The sequence below is a fragment of the Talpa europaea genome (assembly GCF_964194135.1).
Source record: "Talpa europaea genome assembly, chromosome: 10".
NCBI classification, from domain to species: Eukaryota; Metazoa; Chordata; class Mammalia; order Eulipotyphla; family Talpidae; genus Talpa; species Talpa europaea.
In genome coordinates, this window is record NC_140077.1 from 76,335,048 (window position 1) to 76,360,624 (window position 25,577).

Below are 25,577 nucleotides of genomic sequence, written 5' to 3' on the forward strand. Positions count from 1 at the left end.
CCGGGGGACTGGGGTCCAGGGCGGGGACCTCCTGAGGCCACTCTCTCACCTTGTCGTCACAGCGGCTGGCCGCCACGCAGTTCTGGACATAGGCCATGAGGGAGTCGATGAGGCCTGTGTAGTTCCGCATGGTCTGCCGACCTATATCGGCAGAGCTCAGGTTCCTGTGCGAGAGAATGGAGAGGGTGGGAGGGTGCAGGGAAGGAGGGGAGAGAGAATGGTGGGGGTGCAGGGAGAGTGGTGGGGGGTATCGAGGGAGAAAACAGGTGGAGAAAAAAGGAGCAGAGAGGATATGGGGTGGAGGTTGGAGGTTGCGGGAGGGGAAAGGAGAGGAGAGGAAACAGAGGAAAGGGATGAAGAGGGGAAAAATAGGAAGGAAAGAGAAATTATTCAGCCTATTCTGCCCCCAGTGCAGCCTGGATTAAGCTCTTGTTTGAACTTAATTCTTTCTTTTTGTAAATTTTGTCCTGGCTGGTTAACTGCCAGGCAGTGACTATAGCTTAGCAGCCAAGCACACATCTAACCACTAGGGGGCACTTGCTGAACAAGATTAGGGCCTGGCCTGCCCAGTGTCTGGGTAAAGAGGCTCCATTGGGTCCTGGGCCATGGGCTGAACAGGGTCTGGAGTCACTGGGAGGCTGGACTGGGGGCTGATATCCCCTCCTGCTGGAAGCTGTGTTATGGCTCCACAGGGACCCATTGCCAAGCAGTCTGGGCCCACCTGCCTGGTGCAGGGGGTGTGGCTGCTACTACCCAGGTTAAGGCCTTAATTACCCTGGCTTTTCATCTCTCCAGCCTCTCTGCTCTTGGAGGCCAAGGCTGGCAGGAGGAGCACAAGTTGAAACACAGGCACACATGCCAATGGCACCCCCATTGCGGGGAGGTTCCCAGGATTTGGGGAAGACAAACCCCATTAAAGCAAGGTGTGACCCTAAAAGGGATTTGCTCCACTGCTCCACCTCAAACCAGCAGCCTCACCTCCCCAGCCCCCCAGCTTGTAAACCCCGTCCTGGAACAAGCACGCCCAGGGTCCTCCTCCAGCAGCCCCCCAGGGGCTCTGCCACACCCTGGTGTGGAGCTCAGGAAACTTTGGGGAAAGCAGTTCCATCTTCATGCCAATGGATATGGCACATGGTTTTAGCATTGCAGCCGGGAAGTGACTCATTGAGAGCCAATCAGTAAATAGACCTGGTCTAAAAGAATGTTCTTCAAGATAGTACAAGAAACACATTTTCCAGGAGTGGGTGAGGGGAAAAGATGGAAACGGTTTGGATATTCAAACCCAGGCATTTGCACGCTTAGATTCCTAACTGAGTCTTCTGCAGCCCAGAAGAGGAAGCTGTGGGGTCCTGAGCCCCATTCAGATGTAGGAAAGCAAGTGTGCCTGGCACCCCGTGTCTTGGAGTCTGTCCATGAGGTTGAGGAGGTTTCACGTCACCTTCTCTGCCCCGGCTGTGTCTTGGCTGAGATGGGGCTGTCTGGGGCGGGGCCCACAGCTGGGGCAAAAGATCCAAGGGTCCCCTGCTCTCACCTCAAGCAGCCCGTGGCATTGAAGAAGACCTCAGGGTCCACCATCTCCCGGGACCGGTTGCTGTTGCCGTCGCACAAGCCGGAGAAGGGGATGATGACACGGTCCGCCAGGACGGGCAGGGCATCGGCGATGAGCTCCTCCTTCAGTTCATCAGTGGAAGACAGGTTCCACAGCAGCCCTGAGGTTTGGGGAGGGTCAGCGAACACATGCTAAGCTCCGCCGACCCCACGGATTGTGGGACACCGTCCCCCCACCCCAGCTCTAGCAAAGGAAGTACTGTTGTGAGGTCCCTTTCCAGGTAAATCTAAATCTGCTGCCTGGTTGTTTTATTAGCACTGTTCTCAGTGTCTCAGTCAGGCTGCAGGTTTTTTTGAAGAAATTATCAAGAATTCTCTACCTAGGTCAAAGCAATGCCCATGGAAAGAGATCCAAGCACCTTTGATTCATTCGTGGTTTTTCATAGACGTTTTAGCATTCAGAATCTTCTAATGCTCTCCATGGGAAAATCATTCCAGAAATACCCACACCCATCATGGTTAGTTTGAACAAGGTCTCATTTTCTTGGTTCAATCTGAGGTCTTCACAGCAAGTTCTGTCTCTTATGCCCCCACCCCGAGTCTTGACCATATTTTTAAGGGGTTGATTCCTGCTCCCATCAGCCTCACTGTCTTCCCATAACCATAACAGGCAAATCTCAGGGCCAACTTGGACTCCTTGTATTCTCTCCTTAAAAAGACCATGGTCCCTTGCTGCTAGGTGCATGCCCAGGTCACCACCTGGACACCACTAACCTGGCCATTCCAGTGCCATGGGGCTCCAGGATACTAGCCTGAGGCCAAATAACCTGCACCGTGTGCCTTGGCCCAGCCCCAGGAGTGCCCCACACCCTATCTGGGGGCCACAGCCAGAGTCCTGCTCAGGATCCCCTCCACCGGCTCCTTGTGGCTGGGTTCCCTACCGGTCAGTTGTTTCTGGATCTCGGTGCACCCAGTTCTCCTCAGGAGGCTGACAGCCTCGCGGATCCCATTCTGCCTCCGCGTCTCCAGCTTGTTGGCAGTGCTGCGGAACACCAGGTTGCGCAGGGCACCTGCTGCGGCCTGCTGGACATTCTGGTTGGGGCTGCGGAGGAGGTCCACCAGCTTGCAGATGCCTCCCAGCTGATAGACCTGCCGGAACAGGGGCGCCGCGGTCGAGTGAGGAGCTGAGCGCTAGACGCCGAGCTTCTCAGGCCAAAAGTCTACTTTCAGTTCAGAAACACATCGAGGTTGAACAAAACAGATGAGGAATGGCCACAGGGAGCTAAGTCAGGTGCCCGAGCTGTGCTCCTCACACCCTGGCTGGAAACCTTCCCGGTAGCTCCCTTCCCTGCACCAAGGAAGCAGGACAGAAACGCACTCTGTAAGGGAGACTCTCCTCGAGCAGAAACCCAGGAGCAAATGAATCCCAGACTCTAGCAAGTGCGATTATGGCTGAGCCCTGCAGGTGCCCTCCCTGCCAGCCAAGCTCAGGAGGCACCAACAAGCCCAGCTTTCCACGTGGATGCCTGGTGAGAGAAGACCATGGCATGGAGAGGGACAGACAGAGGGTGGGAGGGGCTCGGGGATGGGACAGGGTGCTCTTTAGTAGAAGGTGAGAAGGTTCTGCTGAGCCCCTGGTGTCACTGCCTTCCAGACGAGCCGAGGAAATGGCTCTGGCTGCTATCCACTCAACCAGAGGGCTCTGCTCTGCACAGAGGGTTAATGTGCCCAGCTCTGTTCTTGGGCGATGCCCAGCACACTCCTTGCTCCAGGCAGCTGGGCAGGGTGAGAAGGCGCCAACTGCAAATGCCCCCACCCATCTCTAAATGCAGGGTCAGGCTGACACACCCAGGCCCTGCCCAGGCCCACAGAGAGGAAGGTACACAGCGTGCTACCTGCTGCTTGGCAGATTCATCCTGGAAGCAGGTGTGCTGGATGTAATAGGCCCCGATGGCCTGGTACTTCTCTTCCTGGGAGCTCAGGTACTGCACAGCCTTGGGGATGGTCAACCCGCTGCACTCGATGTCCTCACTGCAGATCCTGCAAGAAATGGGCAGTGTGGCTGGGTTGGGAGCCCTGGTGTAGGGGATGAAAATTCCATTTGCATGTCCAAGCTGGCCTTCTGGAGACCTAGAATGAGGCAGCCCTGACCTCCCTGGAAAGCACCCTGGGAAACAGCTCCAGGGGAGGGAAAAGGCTCAACCTGCAGTGAACACTGACTCTAATGTGGCTCTGGTCATGGGTTAATATCCAAGCAGGTAAGTTACCTCTGCACTGAGAAAACACTCTGCCCTGTTCCCAAGGGGACACTCCCCGCCCACCCTACCATTTCTCATGTCTCTGCCTGGTGTTAGGAAAATAGAAAAGAATGACAGTAAGCCTGTCCATCCATCCATCCATCCATCCATCCATCCATCCATCCATCCATCCATCCATCCATTCATCCATTCACCTCTCCTTCCTCCCTCTTTCCCCCTCCCTTCACCTTCCCCCATCACTCCATCCATTTACCTTCCATCCCTCCATCCATCCATCTTCCTTCTCTTCCTTTCTCCATAATTCACCAGCTATCCATGCATCCATCCATCCACCTGTCACCATCCACCTTCCCTCCATTCCTCCATCCATACATGATCATCCATCCATCCATCCATCCATCCATCCATCCATCCATCCATCCATTCTCCCTCTCTGTCCATCTACCACCCATCCTCTTATCCATCCCTCCCTCCCTCCCCTCAGTCCCAAATACAGCTAATTCTTCTTAAACAAAAATTCTCACATCTATTCCTTCTTCCTATTCTCATGGCCACCACCTCTGACCGTCATCAGTCTCTGTGTGGGGCTGCAACAAATCAGCCCCCACAACTTACTCTCTTCTTTAAGCTCCCAATTCATTACTTCATACCCCTTTACTAGATGAGCAGTCCTGAAATGCTGTTCACTGTGTTGTTGCTATCAATAACTTCCCTGAACGGCAGGTTCAAGTTCAAACTGCCAGACTGCTATCAAGGGCATGTGTTAGGCCAAAACATATGAAATGCTGGGTAGTGTACCTTAGCCATAAAACCAGAAATGGCACGTGTTCACCTAGCAGTCTGGTTGTGCTGTGTCCTCTTGCACAGTCCCCGCCCATCAAAGGGTCTGCTCCAGCAGCTCTTCTCCTCACTGTACTCTGATCAGGCTCAGGAATGCCCGTGTCCCTTCTCCTCACCACCCATGTGACCAGCTGAGCCCACTTCTGTGAACCTTCCCCGGAAGGAATATATTTCTTCTGGGAACCCCTCTGGCTCTCGTGGTGCTGATTTCAGGCTGCCTTTCCACCTGGCTCTTGGTGCCCAGCAGAGATGGTGTGTTCCCCAAGGGCAGGGCAGTCCCTTCTGTGGCATCCAGCCGTACACACGAGAAGTCCTCCCAACATTTCTAGGAGGAACCCTGCTCTCATCATGCTAGCCTCTTGTCTTGCCACAGTTTATCTGTGCTTGTGGTTTTAGTGTGGCCAATCAACTCCATTTCTGGAAAAATCACCCAAGGGACAGAGTTCCTCTGGTCTTGTGTCCTTAGCATCCCTACCCCATACTAAGAGAATGTCACCTGCATCTGCCAGTCAAACATTACCCCTAAATCACTTGCCACTCATTCCCATCTGCATTTCGGCTATACCCTGCCTTCCATGGGTCTCTCATTTGGGACAATGAGCCAGGGCCAGGGGTTTCCCTGGTCAGTCTCCAAGGGAAAGAGGTTTCTTACTTCTCCTCCGGGTCATTCTCAATAGACCTATGACTTTCAAGTAGCTATAGAGGTTCAATTCTAGAATGGGGTTCTGCTTGTTATGAAAAGAGTATGATAGAGTAAGGTAAAGCACAGGTTCTAGCATCAGCTGTGAGGCCTTGGGCAAACTCCATCAGGAAGCTGTAGAACAGCGCTGAACCATCCTGTCCATAGCTGTGTGACCCCCTGCTTCCCACACAGTCTGGCACATAGGTGCTCAGTGAGTGTCCATAGGCTCAGCGTCCTGGGGTAGGCCCAGTGTCTCCAAGCCACCCCTGCCCGTCGTCTCTTTCGTTTATGGCATCTCACTCGGGCCTTTCCCTGCCACTCGGCAATGGTCCTTCTGTGATCACAGCCAGGAGTGTGCCCTGTTCTTTAGCACTGATCAGTTCTTATGTTCATTTGTCCTCGTTTTCTTTTGGCCTACAAGACGGAGCCCCCTTCCCATCGTTACACCAAAGGAAGAGGGAAGAGGGAAGCTAGCACCTTCCCTCTTGTGGCCTCTCAGGCTAAAAAAGGGTGAAGGCATCTTGGGGCTCTGGGTGTGAACCTCAAGTGCCCAGAGCTGAGACATTGGGCAGATGCACACTAGGTGGGCATTCAGAATGCAGAGATTATCTGCCTACGCTCAGAGGTTCTCCAGAGCTAGCCCATCAAAACGCGTATTTCTGGACCCCTCTCCCAAAGTTTCTGAGCCAGTAGGGCTGGGTGGGGCCCGAGAATTAGCATTTCTCAGATTCCCAGATGATGTTGATGCTGCTGGTCAGAGGAACACACTTTGAGAACCACTGACCTCGCTAGTCTCCCATTAGCTGCCCTCTACTCACAACCAGTGACCCCTTGAAGCCTACGTACCCAGTGCATTTGTTTAGTGGGTTCTGCTTCCCCCTCACGCTGAGAACTCTCTGACACCAGGGGCCCATGTGGCCAGGAACTCCCCAAGGAGGTACAGTGAACTCCTTGGGCACAGACCTAGGTCTCTCCACGCCCACATCCTAAGGGGCCAGCCCTGCTAATGTGTCTCCCGCCGCCCAGCCCGGCCCCACGCCAGCCCAGCAGCACTCACTTGGAGCTGGCCCTCGAGTGGCCAAAGGACAGGTCTTTGTTGCAGGAGATGGGGGGCACGTAAACTGGGTCCTGCTTGGAGATGCAGGAGGGGGGGCGCATGGGGCACTTCTTGACCGCCTTCTGGCCGCTGCAGGTGCTGTAGAAGCTGTAGCGGTTCTGGGTCGTCTTGTGGCCCTTCCCGCTCAGCGTGCCCTTGCGCAGGGTGCCCCGAGGGTCGCAGTACAAGTCAGGCTCACTGCGGCTCGCCTTGATTTTCTGCATGAAGCAGATGTCGCTGCCTGCGCCAGTGGTGGCACAGCCGCCCCGGGTGTAGTGCCGGCCCCAGTTCTCCATCTGGCTGTAGGAGCTGAAACGCCGGTTGTCCGTCTCCCGCTTGAGGGTCCCATTGTAGATCTGACCAGAGGAAAGGAGAAAGGCTCAGTCAAGGTTCCCAACCAGGGGTCCTCATCAAGCTGACCCTGGCCAGCCCTCCCCAACCTCCAATGACGCCCATGGGATGGCAGATATTTGGAATAGAGGGGACTTAGCCATCACCTGAGCCATTACGTTTCAAACTGCAGGTTGTGACCCATTACAGATTATGGCACCAATTTGGCAAGCTGTGATCATCCCAAATATAGAACATCGGAAATCGATGCAAGCAGTGAGAGTGTATTGTTTTGTGAAGCTGCGCACGGGGCCGTGGGGGCAGCAAGGAGCTGGACAGCGCAACCCACCTGGGCCCAGTGCGGAGAGCAGCCAGAGGCCCAGAGATCCAGAGAGGGTCTTCCCACAGGCATTTGGAGAGGGAAGGACAACACAGGGCTTGTCCCTGCGTCCCCACGCTCCCTCCCCGTCACCCACGCCACTCCTGGCACCAGCAGCTTCTGGCCCCGCCAGGCCTTTTCGACAATTGTATCAGGGTGGGGGGGATCACTCCTGGCTAGAGCTCTGTTACTTCTCACCTGAATTCCTCGTGTTGCCTCCCCTCTGCCAGGCAGACGCTTATGGGGACAGGTCACATGGGGGAACCCCTCAAAGGCCAAGAGGAAAACATGTGCTCCCTGGAGCTTCTGTCTCAGGGGTGACTGCACAAGTGGGGACAGGCCTGGAGGCCGCAGGGTGGGACCAGGGAGGCCTCCTGAGCTTGGTCACTGGGCTTGGGGGTGGGGAGGGGAGAGATGGGGCAGAGGCTCAATCCAACAGGAAAACTTACAACAATGAGGTGTCTCTAGGGCCACATGTCTGCCTAACTGGGGAGCCAGGCACCCTGAGAAGGGCCAGCAAGGCTAGAGACACAGTGGGAATGAGCTCCCAACAGAGCCCTCGAAGGAGGACTTTCCCAGGAGCTTGCAGGCCTGTGGGGTGGCCTGCTCTGACTTGTCTTCAGATGAGAGGATCAACATGGAGCCTGATAAATGTCTCCACACAGGTGCCGACTTGGGACTCACCTTTGCTGGTGAGCCAGGGCCAAGTCCAGCAGCTCAGAGCCTGCCTGCCCCACCCTGTGTGTGTGCAGGTGTGTGCATGCATGTGTGCATATGTGTGTGCGTGTTTGTGTGTGCCAAGGGGGTGGGGGGCAGTGGGCGTCATTAGGCACCTGGGTACTTCCCCTTCACACCAGAGTTGGCCACACAAGGTTGGCCAGTCCTTGGCCAGGTCCTCCCCATCTCTCTGGGTGTGTCCTAAGGAGCAGCTGCCCACCTGTGGGTCAGAAGTTGCTTCTAAAACTCAGAAGCCACAAACTTGGCCTTGGCAATGCTGCTTCCATCAACCCCACCCACACACAGCTGCACACTCAGGCAGGCACAATTTTATTCCCCAAACTGGGTCAAACCAACCTACCCCAAAGGCAAATGTGATGTGGTATTGGGGAGGACTAAGCAGACAATAACAACACAAGAGGAAGGGGTAGGGGCAGCTTTCAGAGTCGTGGGGCACGGGATGGCACCTCGCAGGTGACATACAAGATATGCCATTAGGCCCGGCAGCTCCGGGCCACTGGCCTACCCCTGCCCAGGTCTCTCTGGGGAGGAAAGTGACAGCGGCGCTTTGGAGTGAAAGCGGAGCTCTCCCCTACGGCAGCTAGACCTTCACAGAAACACAAGGCCCTCTCTTGTTCTCTGTCAGCGACACCCCTGGGCGTCATCTCAGACACCTGGTGAGGAGACCAGTGCTCATCCTGGCCCCAACCCAGCAAAATGCAATCATGCTGATGGAGCCTGCCGGAGACTCGGGACTTTGCTGTCCTGTCTGGGAAAAGGAGCGGTGGGCAGCCCTGCCAAGTCTCAGCAAGGGTGGGCTGCCCAGAGGGAACGGGAGCTGCCTGAGCCCCAGGGTAGTGGTGTAGTGGAGAAGGCAGAGACACCCCGGTGGGACTGCATTTCCCACCAGCCACACCCGCTAGTGTCACCCTTTTCTGGGAACCACAGCCGGCTCCCACAGCACGGTGGCAGGCAGGCTGTGTGGCAGCAGGGGACAGCTGCGGTAACCCTCCCATCACACTCTCACCCCCCTTGTACTCGCAGGAGCAAAGCGCCTCTCAGCCAGGCCTGCCTCTCCTAGTGACACCGAGGTCTGGTCTCCTCCAAGGCTCAGACAGAGCGAGCTGCCACCCTGCCCTCCCCGGGGCCTGCTGAAGCTGGCACCTTCCCTCTTGTGGCCTCTCAGGCTAAAAAGGGGTGAAGGCATCTTGGGGCTCTGGGTGTGAACCTCAAGTGCCCAGAGCTGAGACATTGGGCAGATGCATACTAGGTGGGCAACAGCACAGGCTCTGGAGCCAGGCCGCCTGGGTTGAGCCCTGGCCATGTCGGCTCGCAACGACGGCCTTGGGCAGGTGACTGAGACTGTGCCCCAGTGTCTCTGTCTGTAGACATGGGGCTGCTCTGGACCAGTGTGGGAGACTCCAGGGAAGGAATGTTTGCACTTAGGCCCATGTGTGACCAAGCTCTTGCTCAGGAGGGATGGCTTGTCCCTCTGATGCCCAGACTGGGGAGAGTAGCTGTTTGTGGGACCTGGCTGAGGGTTTTACACCATCCAAGCTATACCTAAAGGAGCTACCAGGTTGGCACATGAGAGGGCAAGCCCAGGAAGCCTGAATAGCCCAGGAAAAGGGGTACACTGGTATTTAGAGCAGGCCTCAGTAGGTTTCAGAACAATAAGAGGAGTGCTGTCCACTCAGGTGGGGTGCCCAGAATGAAGCCCAATCCTGATAAGATAGTCTTTACACGGAACTATCAGCATTTGGCACTGTTCTCCCTGGAGCAGGATGCCCCAAGCACTGCAGGATGATTGGGAGCCCGGTATCAGGCCCTACATGCCAGCCACGCCAGACAGTCATTGTGACTAGCAGGAATGTCCCCCCACATTCCCAAACACTCCCTTCCAGGTCAGGGTGAGCAGCTGCAGCCCAGCGGGGTGTGCAGGGCAGTGCACACGTGTGCCCACAACAGGTGGGAGAGGTTAGCTGCCAATGCCGGGTCTCCCGGGCACACTCCCACACTCAGATAGCAATCAGCTGGCAGCGTCCTCTGCTTTGAATACAAAGGACAGTGAGACACACACACACCTCTTGTCTGGTTATTTCATGCTTCCTTGGGAAACTCCAGCCTCAGGTGGAATGGCCTGTGGATGGGAACATTCCAGAGGCTAGACACTTGACTTCCTGGGAGGAGAGCTGACCCCTCCTCCAGAAAGCAGACTGAGCTGGACAGCTAGGAGGAAGCCCAGGTGTGTGCAGAGACACGTTTCTCCACTGGAGAACAGTGGATTCTTGGGGTGTCAACACTTGGAAACATCTTCCAAGGTGGGCCAAAGAGGGGCGCTCTTAGCAAGGAGCCCTTCCTCTCCAGGCCTTTCTCTGCTCCCCTCTTGTGCTAATGACTTAGGCTTGCGCTCACACCCCTTTCTTCCTTTCCTTCTTGGAGAAGTGGGTTTTACCCCCACCTCCGCTGAATGATCCTTAGGACCTCAAGACAATCATTTCTCCCTGTTCCTCCTAAGAAGCGCCCAGAGCCCAAACCCTGAGGCAAAGAAAGTGACTTCTAGAGGGAAACTGGACCAAAGTTAAACAGCATAAGCTCCAGGTTCAGGGTCTTCAAGAGCTACATAGGGCCAGGGTCCTCACATGCATACCCTTCACTCTGAAGTGGACCCCAAAATGTAAAAGCTCCAATTTAACCATGATTGTTGACAGGACAGTGGCAGGCTCAGAAAGATGGCGTCCTTTCTGAGTCCTTCCTTGCCACCCCTGCTGCCCAGACCATGGGCCTGAAGCTCATCAGTTTATCGCTGGCCAATCCAGGGCCCCCGGGGGCTGCCCTGCTGGGCTTGTGGTGCCATCACTGTGACCTTGGTCCACAAAGCTCTCATTAGCCCTTGCCTGTTTGAGAGTGGGCAGTGTCTCTCTGCTACTCAGGAGACAAACCCGCCAGCCTGGCCCCACCCTGCCTATCCAGTCATCTCTGCCCTTCCCGACACACCCCTCTGCATGCGCAGCCTCGTCCAGCCTCCCGCTTCTGCTCAGAGCCTCCTCTATCCTGGGCGGCCCTCCTTACCCACGTCCTCTCAAAGCCTCAGCTCCAAGCCCTTTCCCTAATCTGTCATCTCCACGAAGCCTTTCTCCAGATACCAGCCATGCCCAGGGCTAGCCCAATTCACTCTCACACCCAGAGGCCTGTGTTCCTGTGTGTTCTCTAGCTGCCAATGTCAGCTTCTGTCATTTCCCAAGCTGTCTGAGCAAAGATGTCCTTTATGGCAACAGGAGCAGGGCTCACAGAAACTCATGCTAGCAACAGGGACTCAAACTCCTGATGGACACTGGGGTGTCACAGCCGCAGGGGGACAGGGGAGCCATAGTGAACCAAGGGAGCTGCTGGGAGGGCAGAGGTCTAGGCTGAGGGGCACAGCAGCTGGGGTCACCTGTGATGACCCGGGATGGTTCCCTTTAGCCCTGGACAGCAGCAGCTGGTTGGCTGAGCCCAGAGAGTTTAATTCCAGCTCTGGCCGACCAGATCGAAGCTGCCTGGCTTCTTGGGAACCAGGTATGTGCTGGGCAGGCCAAGATGAAAAGAGTGTCTGTGTCCCCAGCTATTAGCCCATTTGGAAACCAAGCTTCAGCCAGCTAGGTGGGGCTGGCCAAACCGGCTCCCCCACAGGACACACCCTGCTCATCCGTGCCTGGTCACACAGCAGCAAAGACCCGAACAGCAATCGTGGCCAACGCCCTGATCTCGCATATGAGCATGTCCCCCGACCTCATCATTCCACAGGGTCCTCATGCCTCCTGGGCCTAAGGGGCTCTGCTGCCTGCTTCAGCTGGTCTGGGGGTAGGCATAGTTAGCAGTCAAAAGGAGGAGGGACGCCTTCACCCAGACACCCCAGCCCTGCTCTGCCCACTCCAGGGGTCTGGAGAACACAGGTCCTTGGCTAACAAGAGAAGCCCAAGAGGAGGCACTTGGGGCTTCAGGGTGTGGGGAGCTTTCCCTGAGGCAGGGGTGGGGGCGCAGGGGGCTGCTTACTCAGCACTTTGAGTCAGCGTGGGAACCACCGGGCCTGAGTCACCACAGGCTGGAATTGGGCAGGGGGAGTGCCAGTTCCTGTCTCCTCCCAGACACCCCTTCCTCTCTGGCTAGGAGCAGGGGCCCCACCAGAGCTGATTCCCCCCTTCTTTTCCTAGCCCTTCACTTTGTGTGTTGTGTCAGGTGTGAGTGACAGTCCATCATGGGAGGGGGAGGGGAGGCTTACAAGGTACCAGTGTGAGACAATCCCCGGGATATTGGATGAATTGCCAGTTCTTGGAAGAGCACCTTAGTGACTCAGGAAGACCCCACTGGCCAGGCAGCCCGGGTCTGCACTGAGAGATCCTGGGGGAGGCTCGCTGGCCCCCTGAACTGGCCCCACCTGAGCTACGAGGTGCTTCCCAACCCTAAGAAGAGGAGGGAAAAAGTGGGTATATGCTGAGGGGCAAATGCCTATATGCCCCCAAAAGAACACCTCAGAGACACCAATTTTGGAAAGAAACCACTCCTGCTGGAGAGTTAAGAATTGCCCAAGGAGGGGAGGGACACTTGGCTGGACTGGGTGCCAGATCCCCATTTGGAAGATGAGTCTGCACACAAGTATGCTCCAGCCCTCCCCTCCACCACCACATGTACACACTCCCTGTGCACACCTGGCTAATGGACGCATATCTCCGCACTCTACTGGGGAACGGACCAGGGAAGGGAGTCCTTGACGTTCCTTGAGCATGTTCTAAACACACCTTAGCAGGCGGGGTGCTCTGCAGTTTGCAAAGAGCCTCCCTTCATCATCTTGTTGGAACCCCACAGCACCCCTTTCTCTGCCTGGCTGGCGAAGTGTCAAGACAGACAGCAGAGTCCTCATTCTCTCTGTTAGCATATGAGACTCAGAGGACTTGCTATACTTGGTCAAGGTCATGCAGCTAAGATGCAGCAGACCCTCAACCAGGGCTCAGCGCTCCAGCCTCTCTCCCCAGGTTTGTCCCCTCGCCACTTAGCCACCAGTGTCTGGTGACTCAAACAAGTCCAAACTGCAAAGAGTTTTGCAGCTGGGGATGCCCTGCAGCAATGCCACCAGGGCCTCTGGCAGGATGGTAGCCCCCTCCCCAGGGATTCCAGACATAGAAGGGGCCCACAGTTCCTCTTGGGGCTGATTATAGGGAGTCCTTGGAGATATTTCATGAGAATGCGTCTGCCCAGTGACAAGATTCTACTGGCTAAAGATCTGGGCTGGAACGGTGACTATTTGGTATGCTTGAAATCACACTTTAATCCAAATGCACCCCTGAGCACACACACAAGTTGGGCTAAGAAAACAGAAAATCAAGGCTGGTAACTTGAGGCTGAGCCTGGAGTTTCCTGGGATTAGCAAAATCTTGCTGAGTTTCTTTGGGCTCTGGAAGTCTCTCCATTCTGCTCCCAGCCTCGGGGAGGCCAGGAGGGTGGAGAAGGGAGGGATGGGCCACCTGTGCGGAGCTCCCTAAGCCTCTCCAGGCTTCCTCCCACCACACCCGCTCTCTGTCCCCAGTGCTGGGGGTCCAGCTGCTGACTGGGGCTGCCAGGAGATGTAGAACTTCTGGGATTTCCTGTTGGCCCTGTCCAGGTTGGCCCAGGGAGCAATTCCACAGAGCCCCGCACCCAGCAGGCCTGCTAAGCACAGAGCTACAATGCTCAGCTGAAGCCTCCTCTTCATTCAAACACAGAATTAGAAGCAGCCAATCAGGTGTGTGGCTGATTACCCCAGTGAGGAAGGGGCTCCCCTTTGCCACTTTGTTCCTTGGCCCTCAGCTCTGCCCGACAGGCTGGACCAGTTTTGGGACAATTATTCTGCAGGATGAGCTTTTGCTCCACACTCTCCTCCCAGGCAGACACACGGAGGGGGTCGGTCAGAGGCTTTAGGATGCTTTAGGATACAAATGACACCAACTAGAGAGAAAGCGCCTCCTTTATTTCTGCTTTGAACGAGGAGAAAGTCTAGTTCGGTGTCAGCTTCTACCTTAGCACTTGTCAACCTTCTTTTATGAGCAGAAAGGAAAAATGTTTGGTGTAGGTAGAAATAAATAGTGATTTGCTTTCATTCTGCTATTGGTAATAAGTTGTGGTTCACCTTCATTTATGGCAAAGGATATTGCCATATTGCACTCGTGTTAGTGATGAGAAATTTCCTTTCACAGTAAATGCATGAAATTTTAAAGTAATTCTATTAGAAATTCTGTAAAAAATAGTTGGTGTGATGATTTTGTGACCATTGTGATAGCAGAAGACCAAGGAAGAGGCTTGGGAAGTTCTGTTGCTCCACGACAAGGCGTGGGATGAGGAGCACAGCAGAGGGATGAGGAGCACAGGGGGACGAGGAGCACAGGGGGATGAGGAAGACAGCAGGACGAGGAGAAGAGCAAGACGAGGAATACAGGGGGTTGAGGAACACTGTGCAGGGAGCTGAAGAGGGGCTTCTGGGCTTGGCTCTTCCCTGTCTAGCTGTGCAACCTGGAGCAGTCACCTCACCTCTCCAAGCCTCAGTTTCTCTAACTACAGAGTGCCCTGGAAGGCCACTGTGACTTTTGGTGATCTGGGATCCAGCCCTCACTGAAGCCACGAGGAATGTCGTTCCCAGCTGGCTCAGTGCTTCAGAATAACCCCCAAGCCCTGCTCTCTCCCCTTTCAGGCCAGGCCCTGAGTGAGGGCAGGGATGGGGGGCTCGAGGTCTGCCCACAGCATCAGCTGCCTCCCTCCCATGTCTGCCTCTACATCCTGCCCGGTTTGATTTTGTTTTTCAGCTGAGTTTGCTCTCCCGGGCAGGAAGGCCTCCGCAGAGACATGCCAGGGCCCTGGGGGAGAATGCTGAGCCTCACCCTAGCCAGGGCGGGGATGGCTCTTCCACCCACCTGGGAAAGCTGCTGCGTTTGTCTCACTGAGCCCAGTGACAAAAGGAAAACTCTCCAACCTGAAAAGAGGCACCAGCACATCTACCCAGGAGTTTGTTTTGATGGCCCTTCTCCATGTGCCCTGCGTCTTGCTCTGGAACATTCACAAGCCGGCCTGGAGGGGACGAGCTGACTCACACCTCTCCCTACCTTTGCTGACTGGCTCCTTCCTCCCCTCTCTTCAGGCCCCCCTAGCCCCAATACACAAAGCCCACAGGGCTCTGGACTCTGGTCTGCCAAGTCTACCTATGAGGTCCCAGGCAAGCCCTTTTCTGTAGCTTGATTTCCCTGCAAATGAAAGTAAAATAACATCCAGTTCATTCGAGAGCTCACAAAGATGGAAGGATCAGTGGGAAATGAACACACGAGCGCTCTGTGTAAGGTCAGATGCTGCACGAATTCAGGGGATTATTGAACGAGGGGGTATAGGAGCTCTTCCCACGTGAGCTCAAAGGGAGATGGAGGGCGGGCCCAGCAGCCTGGCAAGCTACAACTTGTCTGCTAATCCAGAACCGAGGGCCCCAGCCCAGACCTCCTGGTCCTCCTGCTGACCGACAGGCAGAGCTGGGGAAGGCGGCCTGGAGACCGCGGGTCCCGCCCGCCATTTACAGACCCGGAGAGGCTGAGTTAGCTTGGGCGGCAAGAGGTAGCATTTAATTACATCCTCTCTTGTGCTTACGCCTCCTTTCATCTATTAGTTGTTGTTAACTGGAGTGTGAAGACTTTAAAAACTTGTAGGTTGAGTAGATTAGTTCTTTTCAGGACCACAAAAAAAGGGGGTCAAAACCAAAGTCCCCAAATCCCATTTTTCCTTTGGAGCAAAATAAAGATGTTTCCAATGATTCTCGATTCTTTAAATCTTCCCTCTGAAGTTTCAGAAGCTCGAGTTTGAATACATGCGTGAGGAGCGATGGGTCACTCAGTGGAAACTCCTTCTTTGGAGAATCGCCTGCTTCAGGATATCTCAGGCAAGAAGAAATGGAGGCCCTGGGCTACCCCAGCTGGTCCCCTGCCCAGCCAGGAGCCCCGGGCTCTGTGCGGGCTCTGTGACTGATGAAGACTTGCCGAGGGAGTAGGCAGGAAGAAGATGCTCCGGCTCTGTGACCGCTCACGGGGAGTGGGATTCCTCCTTGTGGTCTGAAGAGGGTCCATGGCTGACCACGTCCTGAGCTGGCAGAGCCCGACACCCCCACCCTCACGGCTGTGGGCGGAGCCTCTGGGTGGGGGCATGTCTCTGTGAACACTCTGACCAAATCTCCCCTTTCGCCAGGGCAGGTGAGATGCTGCTTTCTGCTGGGCTCCTCAGTGAGAGGAGGAAGGGGTGGGCCTGTGGGCTCGCTCAGCTATGAGGGGCCTTGTGGGTTCCGTGTCTCTCGGGGTTTGGCTGCAGTAGTTTGGGAAGGTTGTGAGGCCTCTGAGCTGCCAGCCTTCTCCTGCCGCTCCTCTGCCGCTCCTATTTCTGTGACAGTCAGAAAGGAAGGGGCCAGGACTGGGGCCTAGCCCCCAGCCCAGAGGCATAGCTCCTTGCCAGCAGCCCTCCCCTTGCCTTCACACCATGCTCCAAACTCAGCTCCTCCAGGCATCCGTCCTGTTTCCTCCGCCAGGGGCCAGTCCCGGAAGATACCACTGGCATAGATGTGCTGGGACCATGGGCTCCTCTCTCTGCAGGTCTGTGGTGCCGACACGGGGGACAATCTTCAACTTTCCCAGGGAAGGACACAGAATTCAAAGACACAGACACAAAGATGTGGTCTGAGAACTGTCTAATCTTATCCATGGAAAACCTCAGGTCCAGCCAGGAAGATCCCAGCAAGGGTCACCTGGTGACCTGTCCCCAGATCTGTGCTGTCTTTTTCCCCACCCTATTCTCTCTCTCAAGAGCTCTTCCTGGCCCACACAGCCCCCAGGATGAGGGCCTCCAGCTGCTCAAGCCAGGCAGGGAACACAGGCAGGAGCAAGCTCCTCTGGCGCCTACCCTGAAGACCCCGCTCACATGAAGCAGGGCCGCTCAACGGGGCTGCACTGGCATCTCCACAGTCAACACAGGGCATTCAGTACAGAAAGTTCCCGGCCTAGCGGGGTGGCTGTAGGGGCACAGTGGGCGCTCAGTACTCCATTTGGTTCCACATCATTTCGTTGCAATGAGGCCGAGAAAAAAACAATCCCAGCCGACACTGAGTGTAATGACGTTATTCCAGGATCTGATTTCAAACAAAGCTGCTGTTTTACTTGGAGCTGCAGCTTCCAAGAACGGATCAACAAGGCTGCGTGAGGACTTACTGCACTCTCTTCGTGGAGCCAGCCCTGTCGGCTCTGCTCCCTCAGTTCATTCTCGCTCAGCACATTCTGTCTCTTGGCAAGTAGGATCATTGTCTCTTCTTGCTGGGTGAGAGCCTGAGGCCCTGCGAGACCCTCCTATCTCCCAGGGCTGGGTGGGGGTGAGTCATGAGCTGGCAGCAGGGACACTGAGTCGGCAAACCCTCCCTCTTGGAGCAGGAGCCAGGGCTGCTGGGGAACAGCCTGCTTCCCCCACCTCTCTCTTTTCGGACTTTTCACGAGCAGAGGCCCAGCAGGCACTGCCAGGCAGGGAAAGCATCACAGCTGGTGCATCTGGAAGGTGGCATTAGCAGCTGAGAAATGGGAGCAAGGGAGGAAGCTGGGGCTGAGTCTTTCAGTCAGGGTAGTTATGAGGCAGTGGCTATGTCTGATTCTCCTCTGAAAGCTGAAGTCAATGGGCCTACTACCCCTCCATCCTGTTGTAAGGGTTAATTAACTGCTGTTTTCCTGGTGCCTGGAGATGCTCAGATGAAAGCAGGGAAGAAGTATAGGAGGGGCAAGCCATGCAGATTGGAATTGGAGATCTCTGCAGGAGGAGCTGTCCTGCCCCTGCGGGGTTTGACCCCTAACATGGGTTTCACCAGCAATGGTCCAGCCCAAAGGGACTCTGCTTGAGTCCTTAGCCAGGAAGGAGTGCCTCAGGGAGTCTTGTTTTTATTACAGGGAATGAGAAAGAAGATACCCTCACCTAGGGTGGCCAGATTTAGCAAATAAAAATACAGGACATCAGTTAAATTAAAAGTTCTCCTGGGGAGACCACCACTCAGACTGGCTGCCGGCCTTGCAGTCAGCTCTCAAGCCACACAGGGCCTGAAGAGTCGGCGCTGAGTGAGTCCTCTATTAGGATCTAGTCCAGCTGTTTTGCTCCATGGATAAGGAAAGCAAAGTATAAAGAGGTGAAGGCCTTCTCCCCCAACGCCCCTCAGCATGTAACAACCCTGCTGGGCCTAGATTCAGGCGTCCCAGTTCTGATCTGACACACCACATCCATAACCCTACCGACCTTTGGAATAGACATTTCGCCCATTTCAGAGATGGGCAAGTTGAGGTGCAGATTAAAAACTTTTCTAGGGTCAAATAACTAGTCAAGGGGCAGAGCTGGAATCGGGACCGAAAGGTCTGGACTATTTCCGGGAGTGGATCATGTTAGCTGTGGCTTGGTCAAGATGGCCTCTTTCTGCTGCTCCAACGGTCCTGCCCTGTGTCTCTCTCACAGACCCTCTGCAGTACATGGCCCAGGGCCCTGCCCTAGTGGACACCCCATCCACGTGGCAAACTGCAGATCCCTACCCCAATCTCCATGAGACCCCAGCCTGCTTGTAAGAGGCTCACCCAGCTGGTGTTGGGTGGGAGTAGGAAGAAGCAGTTCTCAGGGTGAGGGTCCTTAGTATGTTCCCACAACACCCAATCAGGTGGGATCATCAAATACGAGGACAAGTCCATTAGGGAAGCACAGCTAAGGAGGGGCAGGGAAGATGTCTAGTGAGTCCTAGGCTGAAGTACAGAGCAGCAGCCAATGAGTAGGACAAAGCCAGGACAAACCAGAGCTCTCCCCAGTTATACTCTCCTCACCCTCGGGGCTGCTAGGCTGGAATTAACTGAACATGGTGAAATGATTCAAGATGGCGTCCCCACGGTCTACCTGACCCAGATCTCCTGGCTGGTGATGCCCACATGGCTTCTCTATGGATCAGGTACAAGAGATTTTGGTCTAGTCCAACCCATAACCAAAGAACGGCACACTTGACATGACTCCCAGAACTGAGTGCTTAGATGTGCTTCTTAATTTGTAAATAGGAAAGCCCTTTAGGGCTGAAGCTGTTAGAAAAGGAGATTGTCATCTTAATCCAAAGACATTCCTGGAAATTAAAATTATCTACCTGCCTTAGTGTCATCTATATGAGGGAGGTCCATGTTCAACTTTGAATAGAAGGGATGTGCCCTCCAAGCCTCCAGCTCCCTGCTCCCCCATCCTGGTCTCAGCAGAGATAGAGGAAGATATTCTAGGGATCTGTTGGTTTGACCCCTAACATGGGTTACACCAGAAATGGTCCAGCCTGAAGGGACTCTGCTTGGGTCCTTAGCCAGGAAGGAGTGCCTCGGGGAGTCTTGTTTTTATTATAGGGAACGAGAAGGAAGATACCCTCATCTAGGGTGGCCAGATGTAGCAAATAAAAATACAGGACATCAGTTACATTAAAATTTCAGCTGAATTACACAGAACATTTTAGTATTAGTATATATTTTATCTGATTATATTTTATCTGACTCTACCCCAAGCCCCACCAATGCTATGGCTGTGAGTGTAGGAAAGGGAAAAACAGCCACTCTCCTGCCTCTTTTGAGCTAGGCTGACTCCTCAAGGAAAGAGTGGTCTTGGTTTGGGGACAGAGGGAGAGAAGAAACTGTGGGGTCCAAACTCATAGGTCTCTTGCAAGCCTCAGAGCATGATTGTAGCAATATGGATATAGAGAATGTATCTTTGGAGTGAGGAAAACAAAACCCCATTAGATGAGGACTCAACACAGGGGTCTAGGCCATTCTCTCCCCTCAATAGCTATGTGACCTTCCAGTCATTGAACCTCTCTGAGCTGAATTTCTATAGCAGTGAATGCAAGTCTCGTTGGGGCTCTAATAGCCACGAGTCTTGTCCTGAGGACTGGAACAGCATAGCTGAGTCTGTTCTGGAAAGCACAGTTGAACTTGGGAGAAGCACAGAGGACAGCAAGGGTTAGAAAATGCCCTTCTCACAGGGCACCTCCCCCTCCCTGACATCTGTGGCTGTGGGGCTTCCACACGCCATGAAGTAGACCGTGGAGGAGCGGTCAGGGTGGCCAGTGCAGTGGGGACCTGACGGCCCAGGACTTTCTGTGACCCAATCTTTTCTTGAAGCCCATTGATGCTTTCGTTATGTTAGACTGACTTTGGTTTAAGTTCTGCTTTATCACAAGATTCTCTACATTCAATTTTTATAATTTATAATTTATGATGTAAGCGAGCATAGATTGGTAGCATGAATATATGTATGTAAGTATATATATGTTTATAGACAGAAAACTAGAGAGTTAGATGAATAGAAAGATGGAGAAAGAGAGGGAGGGAGGGAGGGGTGGAGGGAGGAAGGTGAAAAGGCTATTACTGATACAAAATATATGGCCAAGCCACTGCCTTTAGAATATTTTTAGAATGTTCTTTTTGGAATTGACTACAGATTCCTTTACATATTTAAAAATATATATATACTCAATCGTGACAAATTTTGTATTATGAGGGTGATTTGCAATTTGGAACTGCAGCCAAATCTGGGAAGTGAGTCACTCAAAGTGGTTCATGTAATTTTTGGTCAAACACAGGTCACGACAATAAAGAAATGAGACCGTCTTTCCTCACATGGCCCCTAACATGACACTGAAGACTATTCTATTGGAAACCTCTTTGAGGGTCTGGCAGCAGTCGGAGTGATGGTCATGTTGCTGTGATACTCCAGGGTTGTAACTAATACCTGCAACTGATTCGTCTGCTGCCCTCTGTGCTTCTCCCAGCTCAACTACAAGTTCACTCAGGGCAAAGACAGAGTCTCTTCCTCCGTGTGTCTGCTGTGTGCCTCGCTCCCTGCCGTGCCGGAGCGGTTGCTCAATACAAGTTGGCTGACGGAGTGAACATAAAGTATCTACAGGAAACGGTCCTTCAGCAGCTCTCAGAAGCTCCTGAGACCTGCTGACGGGGCTGGTGCAGACGAACCACACCCAGCTCCCTCACTAGCTGCCTGCTGTCACCATATTGTTTTCACCAGAGGGTAGGAAATAAAATGGTTCTGTGCCAGTTGTGCCATCCATGGGAAAATCCCACAGGCATAGGCTTATCCCACAACTACCAATCCCTATTGCCTTTCCTTCTCCTCTCCTTTTCCCCAAGTCTGGATCCCATTTGGTTTTGCTCAGTCCTTGGCTGATTATATACCTGGCTCCAATATCAATTATTCCATTTCCTCCCTTCTTCACCCCCTCCCTCTGCCAAATCCTCATGTATGCTCAGCTCTTAGCTGTTCCCATAGCCTCTGCTGAACTGAGAGGAGACAGGACATGCCTCAGCAGCTACCCTGACATGAGTCATGTCTGAAGTCCCGCCAGCAAGAAGAATGAGGAGGTTGGGCGTCCGGGTGCGGGAAAGGAAAGGAATTTTCACCGGTTGTCAGAAAACAGGCATAGCGAGGGAAGGTTGCAGTTTGGGAGCATAAGAGCTGGTAAGATCGCTGAACGCTGAGCTAATTAGCCAGAGGAAATGCTCAACAGGGCCACATAAAGATTTTCTTTCCAAGAAAATCTCTCCCAAAAAGTTCCCCCACAGTTGTCAGTTATAAATTTCCATGTGTAATTACCCCACACCACCATTTTGAAAATATGTCACAGTAACCAGAACATGCCACTCCGTGAGCAAAGTGGATACACAGGTATTAAAATGACCATTTTGCAGGGCCTCCCCTGGTGGCACAGCAGTTGAGTGCTGTGCTGCGAAGCTGCCCGCAGCCACTGCTGCGCCAGTTCGATCCCTGGCCGCCGGTGAGGGTCCCACATGGCGCGCAGACCTCTCCTGCAACGCCCGCTGCTTCCCTCAGGGGTGTATTTCGTCACTCTGCCTGTTCTGTTCCCCACTCTGGCTCTGGTGAATTCTCTCACCCTCCCGCAATTCTGACTGTACCCAGTGCTTTTATAAATAAATAAATTATCTTTATAAAAAAATGACCATTTTGCAGATGAGAAAATTGTTGCTGAGAGAGGTTAAGAGACTTATCTGGAGTCACAGAGCTAGGAAGTGGCAGAGCTGAGACTAAGATTAAGCCTCTAAGCACTGATTTGGTAACACAGCGTGTGTGAAGACATGTACCAGCTGCCTTCTCAGCCGGATTATCTCTTTGATTGCGCTCCAGCATTGGGTCTCACCTAGCCTTTTATACGCCATCACTAAGTCATTTTTTCAGATTCTGTCTGGCCATTACTTGGTGCCAAAGTCCTTTCTTCACATCTACGCCCAACCTGCCAATTTTGTTGGTCTCAGTCATCCGTATTATGCTGCACTGAGGGTATCAATTGACATCATGAATCACAAAAATTTGCAGCAAACCTAGTTAATTTTTTCCTTTTAGTCCTTCAATTACAACATGGAAGAGAGACAAATCCTCAGAAATTAGTCCCAATGAGAACTCAAGAAGGAAGGAATCATGTTGATGAAGAAGGAACACCGCACCCTTAAACCACTCGCGCTCTCTCTTGCCTAAGACCTCAACAATTAGGGAGGCATCTGTGAACACAGCAAATACTGCTGAAATCCTGAAGTTCCACAAAGACGGTGCCCCAAGCTTTCCCTAGATATGTAGCCTTTATGCCCATTTGCACAAGGTCTTGAAAAGAATTCGCAGGCTAATGTCCAATGTGAGCTAATGTTGAAACGAGCAGAGATAAATGAAAGTCACAGAATTTGGGCACTGGGAGAAACCTTGGTTGTCATCTGGCCCAATAACCCAGATTTTAGAATCAAAGAAAAGTCCTGCCCTGACTGGTGTGATTAAACCAGAGTATCAATCGTGGTGCTGGTGCAGAATTAGGGCTCAATAGACATCTGCTCACTAATGGGTGGAAAAGCATAGTGGGTTGAAATAGCATAGAAGACAGTGATGGGGCAAGCATTAAGAACCTGGAATAATCTCTATTCATGTTATTTCTTTAAAAATATTAAGAATAATTATCAGGTTTTTTTTTTCCCATGGACATTATTTCATTTAATCTTGACAATGAAGCAGACTTTATTGTATCTATTTTGTATGTGAGGATAAGGAGGCCCAGGGGTAAAAGTATCTTGCTCAAGGTCATGTGCTCAGCTGAATAACAGAAGTTGAATTTGAACCCAGGTTTGTCCAATTTACAAACTCAAGCTCCGCTCCAGCATCTGTCCTCTTATTCAAGAGTTCCTGCAGAGGCCACGCTCTCCTGGCCTTAGGGAGCCTGCCAGGACCCCTTCTGTGACCATCAGCACATACAGGGGTAGAAAGACATTTAGCAACTTCTAAATTGATCCACAAATGGACCTTATGAATTCAAACTTCTCCCAAATCCATGATTGAATCAGAAGTATTAGGAAATGGGCTCTTAAAAAAAAAAAAGGTTCTTTATACTTTTCTAAAATCTTCTTATTTGAGACACTCATGGAGTGTCATCCAAATGGGAGGCCCATTAAGAGCCATCCATGAAATAACAGCAGAGCAGCAGACCTGGTCAGAAGTGAAAGGCCGCACCTCACAGACCAAAGGGGCCTCTTCCCACCCTGCATCACTCTGAGCAACCTTGTAGACAACGTCAACAGACACCCCCAACCGTGCCCACGAACATCAATGCTCCTTACCGGATACCCCCAGGAGCCATTCCCCGCCTGGAGCTTGGAATAGTAGCTGCTCCTGCTGGTGGTGCCATAGTTGTTGTAGTTGTCGGCCAGGCCATCGTACATGGAACCTTGAAAGCAAAGGTGGGCGGTTAGGACAGCGATGGCTACGCTCTTCCCTAGCCCCCTCCCCGCCACAGCCCCTCTGCACCCAAGGCCTGCCATGCACCCTGGAGGAGACCAGGTCTGAGCTCTTGCATCCACCGGCTTCTCCCTCTACTCCACCTCCCCATATCCCCGAGAGCCCTGGCCACCTCTCCCTGGGGATTTAACGCTTTCATGCTGCTGAGGGTGGTGGCCACCTACAAGTCAGAGATCGGCCTGGAAGGGCTCGGAGAAAGGTGGTTCCGTTCCAGGGAATCACAATTCCCCGCTCCACAAGGATAAGCTTCCCGCCGGGGAGAGACAGGCTGGATCTCGACATCCCAGGTCCAGGCCGCAGAGCAGCAACGGCTGATTAGAGTCCACTTCGGGCAAGACTCTGGTTTCAAAGCTCAGCCCGGCCCCCGCTAGTGACGAGATGACTTTCCACCCCTTCCTTCACCTCCTAGGGGCTCCAGCTGGGGAAGGGGGAGCGGCCATCCACCTCAAAGGCCCCAGTGAGGATTAATTAATGTTTTCGGAGCGCTAGAGACCCACAAATGACAGGCTCCAAAGGAAAACAGAGTGTCATTAGGGTTATTAGTGACAAAGTGGCTTTGAATTACAGAAAGCAGAGCTGGATTTGGGCTCCTGTTGGGGACCCTAAAGGACAGCCCCAACTCTGTAAAAGCTGGTCGTGTTCACTCTCCTGCTGTCCTTGAAACATGGCTGATGGCAATGTGTCCAGGACTTGGCTCACCTCATGCCCCTTGCCAAGTCTCCATCAAATTCACCCATCCTTCAAAGCCAAGTTCAAGACCTTCCCACTCCCGGAAGCCTTCTTTGACCACTCCTGCCTGAGGCACTCTCCTGCTTCTAAACGCAAACTGTCCTGCTACCTGCACCCCAAGTCACATCCTGCGTAGTGTCTCAGTCCCCACACTGGGAGTGGCATGAGGCTAGATGACCCAGATGTCCAGAGCTGGCTTCCCCACACTCTTCTTAAGTAGTGGCCTCTGGGGCGGGGAGAGGAATCTGGGCTCCAGTGAGAACCTCCTAAGGGGAAAGAGCTCCCCTTTTTCTAAAGTGATGGTCAGACTCCAGCGTCGGAAGCTCCGTCTATGAGGAAGGTTTGACCTGGCCAGTGATTTCACCTGGCTCCTCTCTCACCTGCCACGCCCACTCAGACTCCCCTGCCTTTTGGGGGTGGGTGGTGAGACTGGACTACCAGAGCAGGGAGTAGAAGGAATAGCAGAGGGGCAGCTTTGGGGTGTGCCTGGGGTTACCTCCCCTGTTCAATGCCAGGTGACCACCCAGGGCTCACAGGAGGGGGCACCACCCTCAATTCCCTGCCTCCCTCACCCCATCATGGAGGATCTGTTGGCCATTAGAGCTCTGGGCAGTGGCAGAGACAACTCGCCCCTGGAGCCCAGAGGCGGTGAACTTGACCCCGGCTCTGGCATTTGGGCAAGTCACTTGTTCTCTCCATGCCCTGCTCCCTCTGTACAAAGACAGGGATGGCCTCTGCACACCACAGGCCCCATCCTGCTCCTGTGCCGGTGATGGCGTGATTACAGTGACACCTGCCTGCTGCCATTCAGAAGAGCCCGGCTTCTCTTCTCTGGAGATGGGGCTCAGCTTACAAGGAAGAAGGGCAAACATCAAAGGCTGCACCACGCCCCGGTTGCCTGCCCCAGGGTGCTCCCAGAGGCGGCATCCCTGAAAAGCCCAGGCCAAGGCTCAGGCCCAGCCTGCCTCCCATAGGGACCGCCCTCTGAGTCTGCTGGTCTGCGAGCTCCCTACTAAGTGCAGGCGGCATGTCTCTCTCCTTTCCCAGAAGCTGCCCTCTGGAAAGGCTGCCCTCGTCCCGAGGTGACCGGCTGCATCTCAGGGTTCTGCCACCAGAGCTGCCCCACCA

The 25,577-nt window shown here is 53.7% G+C and overlaps 1 protein-coding gene across 1 annotated transcript in view; it reads right to left on the minus strand.

Moving 5' to 3' along the window:
• Positions 1-25,577, minus strand: part of PKP1 (plakophilin 1) — a gene marked incomplete at both ends in the record, with an annotated part of 40,717 nt that overhangs the window by 6,873 nt on the left and 8,267 nt on the right. The window contains 6 exons of the mRNA XM_084246346.1: positions 50-164; positions 1,532-1,709; positions 2,490-2,697; positions 3,444-3,588; positions 6,386-6,780; positions 23,543-23,649. Of these exons, the coding sequence (XP_084102472.1) occupies positions 50-164; positions 1,532-1,709; positions 2,490-2,697; positions 3,444-3,588; positions 6,386-6,780; positions 23,543-23,649 (1,148 nt within the window). The remainder of the gene's footprint in view (positions 1-49; positions 165-1,531; positions 1,710-2,489; positions 2,698-3,443; positions 3,589-6,385; positions 6,781-23,542; positions 23,650-25,577) is intronic.